We start from the raw sequence: 13,210 nt of genomic DNA on the forward strand, positions 1-13,210 counted from the left end.
TATCGTTTTTTCGGATGCCTGTGGTGAAGGATTTTCTAGAGGGATTAAGAAAGGTTTTTCCTCCAGTCAGATCTCCTTCTCCACCTTGGGAGCTTAATGTGGTGTTGACTAAGTTGATGGGCCCACCCTTTGAGCCCATACATAAAGCGTCATTGCAACACTTATCTTGGAAAGTAGCATTCCTGGTGGCTATCACGTCTGCTCGTAGAGTGAGCGAAATTCAGGCTCTGTGTTGCAAGGAACCGTACACAGTTTTTCATGCAAACAGAGTGGTGCTCAGGACTCATCCTTCTTTTCTACCTAAGGTGGTGTCGGATTTTCATATTAACCAATCCATAACATTGCCTACTTTCTTTCCAAACCCTTCAAGTCCGGCTGAGCGGGCTTTGCACTCTTTAGATCTAAAAAGGGTTTTGAAGTTTTACTTAGATAATACCAAGACTATGAGACACACAGACCGTTTGTTTGTGAACTATGGTCCTACGAATACTGGTTTGGCAGCATCCAAGAGATCCATTTCTAGATGGATAGTGTCATGTATCTTACTGGCCTATCAGCTAGCCCACAAGTCTTTATCAGGTAGACCTAGGGCTCATTCTACGAGGGGAAAAGCTTCTACAACAGCTCTCCTCAGGAATGTGGCTTTGTCAGAGATATGTAAAGCAGCTACTTGGCGTTCAGTGCATACGTTTACACGCCATTATTGCTTGGATTCTGATGCGCAAACAGATGCTCATGTGGGACAGGCATCACTGAGAAATTTGTTTGCTAATTCTAGTTAAACCCTGTGTTTTTAAAGGTGTAGCTATGCATTTATCTGTTCGCCCGCTTTTAGTGGGTATGAGCTTGCTACTCTATTCAGTGCTTATGACTATTAATGAGTATCCCCTGGAAGAGAAGGATTAGTTACTTACCTGTAATCCTAGTTCTCTTCCAGGGGTATACTCGTTAAAGTCATAAGCACCCTCCCGCCTCCCCGGGCGAGCAGTAGCATTGAAGTTTTCAATATGTATTATAATGTTTTTAAGGGCAGATTCCTGCTAATGTTTACTGTACCGTACAAAAGAACTGACCTAACTGTCACCTGTGGTGCCTGATGGGAACAGAGTTCTCCTAGAGGCCTTAAAGGCAAAGTGTGCAGATTCTCTGGGGCCTTAAAGGCAGGGTGCCAGTCTGATTTTCTGTACACAGACAAATTTTCATATGCAGCCTTTTTAGGCTAATAGCTGTTTACAACAGGTTCTTTGATGAAAATAAAGTTTTTCATGGTTATGAAATGCATTTTGGGCTCATGCCTGTTTTATTGCATTTATATACAGCATATTTTTATGCTTCAGAACGTGTGTAATTGTGGCTTTATTAGCCTATGTATATATGTTAGGCTGCATATTATGGTTATTATACATGTATATGTGTATAATTAGTTAGTACTATGTACTTTTTTATATATTTTACACATATATATGTATATTGTTATGTGTTCCGGGTTCCCGCTCATGGGCGGAGATAATTCAGTGCTTAGGACTTTAATGAGTATACCCCTGGAAGAGAACTAGGATTACAGGTAAGTAACTAATCCTTCTTTACCTGATGTGTAGTTTGCCCTATATAAATTAGTTCACCTGGCCACCAAACGTAATACATGTCTGATGAAGTACAGTTGGAGAAATAAACGTCAGTTCTTGCTACACAGTGCCATGTTGAAATGTTTGTGAGTTTACAGTGACTTTACAGACTCAAATGAAACATTTAAAATGACCGAACGCTGCTGGCATTCCCAGGTTTACTTAATAGCATTTACTTCTTGGCATTTTTGTGGACGTATATAAATGAATTCCAAGTGAGCCATTGGTTTGTTTACATAATATTCTTCAGGCACATGCATCTATGGTGATGCACATACATGTCAACCTATACATGTGCCTGCTGAATGAATGTTGCATCCTAACATGTACACGTGTGTGCATGCCACTGTGCCTTTTTTGTTGCTAATATTCAACAGCATTGGGAAAGCTTGTACAACTGTTGGCTTTGCCAACTTGTTCATGCCCCTTCATCCTCCACTCCGCTTCATCCTCCACTCCGCTTCATCCTCCACTCCGCTTCATCCTCCACTCCGCTTCATCCTCCACTCCGCTTCATCCTCCCCTCCACTTCATCCTCCCCTCCGCTTTATTCTCCTCCCTATTTTCTTGCTACCCCTCCTCACCCTTTGTTGTAAAATGTATCCTCTTTGTGGTGGACCCCATTCTGACCCCCATTTGCCAAGTTCTTACAGATTCTAAACATGGGTTGACCAGTGCACCATCATTTGCTGTCCCATTGTTGCTGCATCTTTTCTCACTACTTCCCTGCTGTGGGACGCTTTCCTGCACCAATCGATTTTCCATTGGATTTGGCTTCTGTCCTTTATAAAAATACCTGTATACCGTCCTGCATGGTGTTTCTTGCCGTGTGTATAGTGACTTCTCCGCTCCGCACGTCCGGTCACCTAGTCCCGAAAGGGCCTTCTCTCTGGAGGATAATTGAAGTCTGATGCAAGTCCCACCTTGTTTGTGCAGGTCGAGCAGTCGAAGGTTCTGGTGAAAGAAGGTGGAGTTCAGCTGACGCTAACCATTGTAGACACTCCCGGCTTTGGTGATGCAGTGGACAACAGTAACTGGTGAGCCATCAGATTTCTGGCCTGCAAGGAATTGTCTCCACCCGTTGGTCTCCCATATCTGTAGCTCAAGCAATGAAGTCTCTTATTGATTTTAACTCTACCCTTCTGGTTCTTTTTATATGGGTCAATGCATTGCCCGTTCAGCTCCTATGTACCAATAAGTCTTCCTCCTTTAAGTGTCCTTATTTAGTGTTGGCGAACTGTGTTGTAAATTTGGATGCTCTGTCTCCTCTGTGAAGTTTCTATTTAAGTTGTTTTGTGTCCAACTTCTACTCTGAGTAGGCCTTTGCAGATCCTGGCCCTGTGCGTTTTAAGACCAATCGATGGGGGTTGGCTCCTTATCACCTTCTTTTTGTGAGTGCTTCGGATTGTGTCGCTCCTGTACTGTGAGGAACTCCTCCCCTCTATTCTAGTTACGATTCAACTTTATCTTTCCGTTTGTCTCTCTTAATTTTCATATGCATTGATGCAGGATTGTTAATTGAGGCGTTTACACATTTTTCGCACCCACAGCTGGCAGCCTGTTATTAACCACATTGATAGCAAGTTTGAGGACTTCCTGAATGCAGAATCTCGTGTGAATCGTAGACAGATCCCAGACACACGCGTGCACTGCTGCTTGTACTTCATTGCACCATCAGGACACGGGTACGTTTATTGCTAATCCTGCATATATCTATATTGTTTAGTCTATGGTACGTTTTCAATTTGGAGATGTTTCTGTACTTTTTCCCCTGTAGATTGAAGCCGTTGGACATTGAGTTTATGAAGAGGCTTCATGACAAGGTGAACATCATCCCGCTAATCGCAAAGGCTGATACAATGACACCCGAAGAGTGCGCATGTTTCAAGAAACAGGTGAGCAGGAGGAGGTGCGGATACATTTGGAATATGGGGGTTTAAAGAAACAGGTGGTAGTGGAGGACAGATAAAGGTGGGAGGGGTTTGATAACTGACAGACCTTCTGCAGGGTGTGTTGAATGAGAATTTTAAGAAAACCAGTCAGGAGAATAGGAAAAAACCACAAATGAGCAATTACAAAAAAAAACCTCAATTATAAAGACTGTGACAAAGTGTGCAGGCATTGGGAATTACTCTGTTCAGCGCCATCCAGTTAGTGTTTGAAAGCAGCTTTTTAGTGCACAGTTTCTACCGTGAAGCATCTGCCAGTCTAAAGTCTGTCTCATCCCTTGCCTCGGTGTATATTTCAAACCCGGCTACCCACCCTATTTCTCCTCCCATCATTACACAGTGATATTGTACTCTGTCCTTTCTAGAGTGTTAACTGTGTGGGTGAGTTCATTTTATAAAGGGTTTTGAGTAGGCCTTGTTTGACTTAACTTTTGCATTACGTCCCTTTCCTCTACCCTACCTGTTAGACCTTCCCACATCTGGGCCTGTTGTCCGCCTAGACATACTGATGTATTGAATCTTATGGAGTCATGGGGATTTAATCTTTTTCTGGCATGGGAAGGGATCTCGAGCAGTATGAAAACTTTAATAATGCCATGCTATACATTTTTTTATGCGTTCTTAGGCTTCCACAGAACCTCTGGTTTGCCACTCCAAATCATATAATAGGTTTCTCCTTTGTGGAGTTAGGTCCCTGGGGTTTTTGAAACCAGCCACTACATTTTATACCCTGGAACGTTTTAATAGGTCCTCAGTTTCTAGGGTGTTTTTTTTCCTTTGAAATATTTTCGGGTATCGGCAATGCCTATTTTGAGTATATAACTGAGAATAGTATTTGCTAATATTGCAATTGTTACCTTTGCTTAATTTTGATTAGATTTGATGCTTTGACATTTTACCTCAGTTGCGACAGTAAAATGCTGTTTTTTGTGAATTAAAGATATTTTAATACAGCTCTTAAAATTTGCTAGACCTTAGTCCCCAAACAGAAAAACCTTAGAGGGTTTAACTCGTCTTCTATTTAGTACATACCAAAAAGACCCATTACAGCATTGCCTTTGCAAAAAGCACAGATCTAATGGACTTTGCACGTCCTTCTTAACGGCCACTAAAATTTAGTCTTCACAAATTTAAGATTGCCTCTGCCACCCCCCCAACTGTGCCTGCCTTTTATGGTTTGCCTGTTCTGGTCCATCATTACGAGCGTTCATCTGGAGAAAGGACTGTGAAAGTATCCAGCTTAATTTGTATTTTGAATTAATTTCAAAATTGTATGCATTTTTTTTTTAAAGTAGTTGATTTTACTCTACATAGTACTTTTAAAATGTGCCTATTGGAGGCTGCAGGTTGTGTTTTTTGGGTGTGGGGGGTGTTGTGTTACACAATGCTGCCTAAAGCCTTGTGGTTACATCACAATTTGTTCTGTGGTCTAATCAAAAGCCAGTCTGAATACTTATGACATTGAGTTTACTGAAGCACAAATAGTAGGGTTCTGCCCTCGGGGGCCTGGGTTAGCACATTTCTCTGCTGTCGTCCATGCATTTTTAGAGATCTGCCTCCATGATTTATTGTCTTGAAATGTTTGTGGGATAATCTGATGTGATGCTGCTCAGAGCCACTTCCAAATGCTTCTCTTATTTCTCTTTATTTCTCTGCTTAAATGATTTGTTGCCCCTGGCCTGCCTTCCACACAACTGTCTTCACCGACCTCCAGATAGTATTGTAAGCCTGTCTGTGTCTGTGTCCCATTTTGTTCTTCATTTAAGCCTCAAGATGGCATTGCGTCATCCATTGGCTCTGATCAATTTTCAGAATTTAAAATCTGTTCTGGCTTGGTGGTTCAATCCCCTAGTGCAGGTTTCTGTGGCTGCAAGTTCACATCTGCCTTCGAATGGGACTTTATAGTTAGTCAAATTCCTTCTCCACAGGCTATATAGTTTGATTTGCAGCTGCATTGCTATAGTGCTTTATTGTCTAGTTTTAGATCGTAGCACCTTACTATAAGACTGGGCATGTGCATGGAGCCAGTAAAGAGTTGATCATTGTCCTTTTCACATCAAGCTGTTAGTGCTTAGAGGCGGCCTCTTTGTACAGAGGTGTGTAAAGCCAAACGCATGTATTTATGTAAAAACTTGGCTGTAGGATTTATATCGCAAAATGTTGCGCTATAAGTAAACTTATTGCGTCTTATTTGTAGGCTGAGCGGCAAGAATTTTGTCTTGTCCTCTCTCATAACTCTCGGTCGCCATAACGCATCTCTAAATTATGGGACCTCGTGTACACAAATTGCACAAATTCAGCAATGCCAACTCGTCTTTTGGTATTCTCAGGATAAGGCATTCTCCATTATTGCTTCACAAAGAATCTTAAAGCTGCAATGCAGATTCTGATTTGTACACAAAAGTGATGGATGGAATGCTTGAATTAATCTCAGCCACTGATCATTTCTCAAGCTGCATCCCAGTCCGTCGTTGTTTTGCACACCATGCCGCCTCGGTTTAGACCCAGCCGTATGCAAATCCGTCTTGACCCGGCTTCAGTAGGAACAGTCCTGACCGAACGATACACCGTTGTAGCTATTCTCAACTTGGGATAGTATTTTGTTCACTTAATAGATACTTAGTGGCTTTGTTGGTATTTGACACGCAGGGTGCATGAAGTCACTGCACACAGGTGGTGACTTCACTAATTCTTTTTTTTTTTTTTAATTCTTTTTATTGTTGCATCAGCAGTATCACCGCCAAAGAAAAAGGTAGACAGACGGCAGGGCGTCAACATTCCGCCCTATCCGCCAGGAACGCAACTTTTCTCAGTGGTTACATCATGCCATATTCTGCAGTCATAGATTCGCATTCGAACTAGCAAGAGTAAGAACAAAGAAACCAAAACCCAATAGAATCCCAGGAACAGCCGCCCGCCACCCCTCCACACCCCCCCCCACCCCTTGGTCCCCACCCTCTCTCGGCATGTCTCATCCGACAATCTCGCACACAAGAACAGGTATTAATGTAGGCATATGACACTCATGGGTCCCCACTGTGCACATCATCTCGTCCAGGTGTTCCCCTCCCACATTTTACTAGTCCACAGGGTCTCAATCTAGTCCATGGAATTGTCTCCATTTAGCCCATATTCTCCTGAATTTTTTGGGGCAGCCCCGTGCACGATAGGTAACTCTCTCCGCCGCCATGTACAGATCTAATCCCCTCCGCCATTCTTCCATGTTCGGCTTTCCGGGCGCTCCCCAGCATCGTGCGATGTCTCTTTTTGCTACTACTAAGGCCAGAACCAGAAAGATAGTCAAGGGGCGGGGCAGGTCCACCTCTGTGATTGTACCCAACAATGCCAGTCTAGGGTCACGTGGTAGGGCCACCTCCAATACATCCTCCAGTTCCCGGAACACCTCCTCCCAGTATTCTTGAATTATTTCACACCCCCATAGTGTGTGGAAGAAATCACCTGTGTGTCGATGGCATCTAAGGCATGTTGTGTCTGGTATTCTACCCATTTTAAAGAGTCGTACCCTATCAAAATAAGATCTGTGCAATATTTTGAATTGTATGAGGCGGAGTCTGGATTTAATAGCTACCTCCCGGGGGTGCATGAGGGCGAGTTCCCAGTCTAGATCCTCCATGTCCCCCACATCCGCCTCCCATCTATCACGTAGGGCTTGCAGGTCACCCAGCATATTGTTGGTTAGATTCTTATACGTCAGGGATATCGCCCCACCCTGTAGCTGTTCCTGCAGCAGTCTACCCTCCAGTGGTGCGTAGTCTGGGAGATCTGCCAGTACAATGTTTTGTGCGTTCCATGCATGTTTCAGTTGTAAGTATTTGTAGTACTGAGTGTTGTGTAGGCCAAATTCTGTTCTTAGTGTCGGGAAGGTCTTTAATTCCCCTTTTGCAATCACGTCCCCTACCGTGGAGATGCCTATGTCATCCCACCTCCTAAAACCTTTCAGTTTATTCAGTTCTCCCAGCCACTTGCAGCACCATAGTGGTGTCTGACGAGTGACCCTCTTGTCCCAACCCATTCTTTTCGTCGCCCTACGCCACGCTGTCAACGTTATCTTAGTGGCGGGAAGGAAGTGCTGGCCTACCGCTTCCCCATAGAGGTAATGCAATATTGATTTGTGTGACCATTGCGACCTTTCCAGCGCATAGGTGGGGTGATCGGCCGCCGCATGGAGCCACTCGTTGATCGGGGCGAGGTGCTCCGCCCAATAGTACGCCTCCAGGTTGGGAAGCGAGATACCCCCGCTAAATTGGTGGCGCTGCAACGTGGTGAGGGCCACCCGAGGTTGTTTTCCCAGCCACAGGAAGGCGCGCAGGTCCGCATGTATTTTAGTCAGAGTCGCCAAAGGAAGGGGATAATACTCATTCTGGAGTGCATAGAGAAACTTGGGTAGTAGGACCATTTTATATAGTGCGGCACGACCCAATAGGGTGAGCGGGAGTAGCCTCCATCTGTCCATTTCTGACCTTGTTTCCACCATTATCCTAGCCACGTTTGAAGTGTAGGAGCGTGTCTTATCTAGCGTTATATATACGCCCAGGTATTGGAAGCCGTCTGTCGTATGAATAAGCTGTCTCGGAAGGCACTCATGACGCTCTTTGCCGTGTGGGTCATAAAGGACCGATTTGTGCCAATTGATCGTGTGTCCCGCCCTCGCCCCGAATTCGCCTAGCTCCCCGAACAGTGCTGGAATTGTCCTGCCCGGGTCGGTCACGAACAATAGTACGTCGTCGGCATACAGAGATATTTTTTCCTGTGTGCCGTCAATAGTACCCCATCTAAAACCTCTGATATCCTGGTTCTGTCTAATCCGTGTTGCTAAAATCTCAATCGTAAGGGTAAACAGGAGGGGGGATAATGGACAGCCCTGGCGCGTACCCCTACCAATGGGGAACTCACGGGACAACCTTCCATTGATCCGCACTCTCGCCTTCGGGTTAGAATACAGGAGCCGGACCCACTGCATGTATTTGGGACCAATCCCAAAACGTCGTAGGGTCTCCATCAGGAAGGGCCAGTGGACTGCATCAAATGCCTTCTCCGCATCCAATGAGAGGAACCAGTGGGGTTCACTCCTTTCACGGACCTCCTGGAGCCAGTTGTGGGTGCGACGGAGATTCAATTTGGTCGCCCTATCCGGAAGGAAACCTGACTGGTCCATATGCACCAACTCCGATATCACCTGTCGTAACCGTCTAGCCAGGATAGTGGCCAGTACTTTCGTCTCCGTATTCAGGAGGGAAATTGGGCGGTAGGAGGAGCAGTCGTTTTTGGGCTTGCCCTCTTTGTAGATTGGGATAATAGTGGCCAAGACCAGGTCCGGGGGTAAACTCCCTGCCTGGTATGCGTCCGTGAAGAGGTTTTTCACGTGTCGCTGTAACAGATCCGCCGTACGTTTAAAAAATTCTGCCGGGAAGCCATTGGGCCCGGGAGTCTTCCCCGGTTTCAACGCCGTCACGGCTTCAGAGATTTCGTCCAGCGTCAGATCCGCTTCCAGGGCTGCAGTAGCCTCCGCGGATAGTGTCGGCAGCTCCATATCACTTAAGTAGCGTTGGGCGTCCCCACAGTCGCCCAGGTCCCTAGCCCTGTAGAAGTCCTCGTAATAGGTCGCGAAGGCCTCGGCTATGTCTCTATCCGTGTGTACCTGCCTGTTTCCTGTTAACGAGATCTTATCCACCCATCTCGCCGCAGTTTCCCTCCTACTCAGCCAGGCTAACAGTTTGCCCGACTTGTCACCGACATCATATAGTCGATGCAACGTCGCCAGTGCCTGAGTGCGCGCCTCATCCGTGACTAATTCCCTGTAACGTCTCTGTGCATCAATCAATTTCCTGAGGCGGGCCTCAGTCTTTTGCTGGTGATACTCCGTTTCTAAATTTAAAATGGAGACCTCTTCACTCTCTACCTGACCCTGACGCGACCTCCTAGCCTCTCCCAGCCTGGTTTGAATGCGGTCTCTTAGGACTGGTTTCATAGCCTCCCAGAGGGTAACACCAGAGTCCACCGAGCCCTCATTTTCGGCCATGTACACCCGTATGTCCGCACGCACGCCCTTAAGTATTTCCGGGGTTTGGATGTCCCATGCCGCTAATCGCCATTGTGACTGCCTCATCCCTCTGTCTCGTCCCACCTGTACTAATAGGGGGGAGTGGTCGGAGATCCCCCGCGCCTTGTATTCTGCTAGGTCTCCAACCGTGATATCCTGTCTAGACATAAAAACATAATCCAGCCTGGAGAAGACCTTGTGTGCCCCGGAGTAAAAGGAATAGGCTACCTGTGTTGGATGGAGCCAACGCCATACGTCGGTGAGGCCGAGGGTATTCATCTGCCGGGCTAGGGCGGTTGTGGAACCCATTGGGTGTGAAGTCCCCGATCTATCTTGTGAGGTGCACATGACATCATTAAAGTCCCCCCCCATTACCTGAGTTGTGTCAGCCGTGTCCAGGAGGATAGTGGCAACCGCCTTCAGTGTGTGAGCCTGCAGCTTGGGTGGGGCGTACACTGATATTATCGTGAACCTACGTCTTTTCCACAACCCCTGGACTCCCGCATATGTGCCCTGAGGGTCCAACCAGGTGCGTGTAATCGTGAATGGCGCAGATTGTTTTATAAGGATCGCCACCCCCCTGGAGTCTGCCGTGTATCCTGCATGTGCCAGGACAGTGTATCTTCCCCGCGCAATAAATGCGCACTGGTTCCCTCTAAGGTGTGTTTCCTGGAGGAGGATGACGTCTGGTGCCAGTCGTCTGAGGTACGCATTAACTAAACCTCTTTTAATTTTCGACCCCAGGCCGTTCACATTCCAGCTTAGCACCGTGAACCCTGTGTCACCCGTGGGTGTAGCGTCTAGTGTACTTGCCATTGTGTTGCTCTGAACCTTCCCTGTGTGGGACCGTGACGTAGGGATGTCAGCAACTGTGGAGTGGCGTGTCTCTGCTGTTCCTGAACGTGTTCCCCCCTCCCCCCCATAACCTTTGTGGACCCCAACCGGGGGTAATACAAGAACCAATTCCCCTCAGCTCCCCCCTCCCCACCTCCCTCCCCTTCCAGTTGCATCCCAACCCGGGCCTGAACTATCCAAGGGAGAAGGTCTGTCGCCCTCCCGCACATCCCTCCCCACGCTAAACAAGAACTAACACTGAGAACTTAAAGAACAGTAGGGGGGTGCGTGTCAACTTGCTTGCTCCGTGTCGCCGAGACTTCATCATCTCCGATCCCCCATCAGCCCAGTTCACGAATGTGAGTCCTGAGTGTCCGTATTCATCCCTTGGCTTGAAGACTCTTGTTCCATATGTTGGATTACCGTGATCAGCGGGTGATCTGAGTTGTCCATTGGTATGTCTCCTTCTCCTCCAGACATTTGGGCTTCCGAGTCCTCCACCTCATCGCCTTCGGATCTGGTTCTATTCCTCAGGCAGCTGAATCTCGAGCCCACCACCAAGTCATTGCTCGGGGACGCCGACCTGTTGCCTCTTTCACCCTCCTTGTCTCGCGTGCGGTATGGCGTCGCCGGGGCTTTCTTCTGCGTCCTCCGCGCACCCCGTCGCTGCGGTTTCGGCACCTCCCAGAGAGGCCCCTCACGGATCGTCTTGTCCAGAGCAGCTCGGCCAGCCGCCTCTCTGCTGTTCAGAATGGGCCTCTCCTCGAGCCACTGCCACACATCCTCCGGGTGGGCAAAGAAGATGGATTTGTCTTTATATATTACCCTGAGTTTGGCAGGGAAGAGGAGCATGTAAGAAATGTTCAAAGACCTCAGCTTCGCCTTGACCGGGTCGAACAAACGCCGCTGCTTCGAGACCTCCTGACTGTAATCTGGAAAAATCATGATGGAGGTATTCTCCAGACGGATTTCCCCCAGCTTCCTGGCTTCGCGGAGGATCAGGTCTCTGTCCGCGTAGTTCAAAAAGCGCGCTATGACAGGTCTCGGCCGCGCTCCCTCCGGAGGTTTGGCGAGGAGCGCCCTATGCGCCCTCTCGATGATGAAGCACTGGGAGAATCGTGCCGCCGGGAAGGTAGTTTTCAGCCAGTCCAGGAGAAAGGCGGACATGTTCCCATCCTCAATCCCTTCTCTAAAGCCCACAAAGCGAAGGTTATTGCGCCTGGATCGATTTTCGGCATCATCCACCTTCCACAGCAGTTGGCGATGAGAGGCCTGCAATTCCGCCATATCCTTCTTAAGTGTTGTAATCGCCTCCTCATTGTCGGTCAAGCGAGATTCGGTCACCGTAACCCTCTCGGACAAGTTTCGGAAGTCCTGGCGTAGTAGCGTCACCTCGGATCTCACCTCTCCAATCTTCGTTTCCAGGGCCGTCCGAGATGCCTGAATATCGGTTCTGGACGCTTGAATGGCCTCCAGCAGCATGGCCGTGTCGTTGCGTGCGCCGTTCTGCTGAGATTGCTGTGCCGCCCCGGACCGCGTTGCGGTGAAGTCGTCCATGGGGCCCCGTTTCGAGGGCCCGGAGGTCCGGTCACCTTTCCCCATGTCGATATCGTGCCTCTCTGGCACCTGCGGCGCAGATGTGCTCAGCCCCGGGCAGCGTGTGGCAGTAGAGTCCCTTTGGGCGGCCCCGTGTGCAGAGACTCTCCCGCGGGCCCCCCGGCACCTCTCTCGCCTCAGTCCTAAGGGTTCCCTGGCTGCTCACCGTGGTCTGGTGGTCGCCGTGTGTGGGATGGGGTCGCGCAGGCAGGATCTCTCCCGGGGCCCCAGCAGACTGTCTCCTCACCGGGGGGATCTAGGTCTCCTCTCCCCAGCAGTGGCCTTCAGGCTGGGTAACCAAGCAGCCCGGCCGCCATGTTGGTAAAGGCGGGCACCGAGTGCAAGTCAGAGGCAGACTCCCGGCTCCTGCGTGGTCGGCTCTCGGCTCCTGTGCCCCGGGCTCACCTCCGTCGCGGTCTGTCAGCGTCTCCCTGGCCGTCCGCCACTTGGGGTTGGTCGCGGCGGGGACTCCTCGTCTGTCTCGTCCGCTTCACTCTCCGTCGGTCGCCATCTTGGTGTAGGCGGCCGGTCGGCTGCGCCCGCCTCGGATCACCCTCCTCTCTCCGGCGGCAGAATCCCGGTCCCGCCTGGTCGCCAGGGGGGGGGGCGGGGGTCCCGGCGCCCCCAGTAGCCGGGCACTGCGGGGCAGGATTGAAAGGTGAGGCACTAGGGGCGCCGCGTTGCACCGCGCGCCGCGGTCGTCAGCATGGCCGCCGGGAGGCTTCTGGTGTAGAAATGACCGGCGCTCGGTAGAGACAGCTCCGCGTTATCGCTTGGGGGATTCCGCCGGGTATCAGGACGTCGGTCCTCCGTTTTGGCATGAGTTAGGGCCCATGGGCGATCTGCATCGTCGGATAATCGTGCTGCTCGGCCGGAGCTCCGGCAAGGCACGTCTAGTCGGCCATGTTGCTGGCCACGCCCCCGACTTCACTAATTCTTAACTTTCATATTCCAAATTGGCTTGGAAGTTTGTCTGTACGGGTCCTCACAAGAGGATAAAATAGACCGGTATCGGAGCATTAGAGTTACTACGCTTTACGATTGTTTGGTTCAAACTATTTAGTACTCTCAGGAACTCTTCCAGTTGCTTCTGTTTTTTGTTTAATGCTTGATTAGTGGTCAATTTATATTTATTTATTTAGAAG

At 48.9% G+C, this 13,210-nt stretch overlaps 1 protein-coding gene across 1 annotated transcript in view; it reads left to right on the forward strand.

Moving 5' to 3' along the window:
- Positions 1 to 13,210, forward strand: part of LOC144798814 (septin-7-like) — a 240,577-nt gene that overhangs the window by 164,337 nt on the left and 63,030 nt on the right. Inside the window, exons 4-6 of the mRNA XM_078669860.1 lie at positions 2,562 to 2,662; positions 3,176 to 3,310; positions 3,403 to 3,520. Coding sequence (XP_078525986.1) covers positions 2,562 to 2,662; positions 3,176 to 3,310; positions 3,403 to 3,520 — 354 coding nt within the window. The remainder of the gene's footprint in view (positions 1 to 2,561; positions 2,663 to 3,175; positions 3,311 to 3,402; positions 3,521 to 13,210) is intronic.

This window comes from Lissotriton helveticus, chromosome 12, assembly GCF_964261635.1.
Source record: "Lissotriton helveticus chromosome 12, aLisHel1.1, whole genome shotgun sequence".
Lineage (NCBI taxonomy): Eukaryota > Metazoa > Chordata > Amphibia > Caudata > Salamandridae > Lissotriton > Lissotriton helveticus.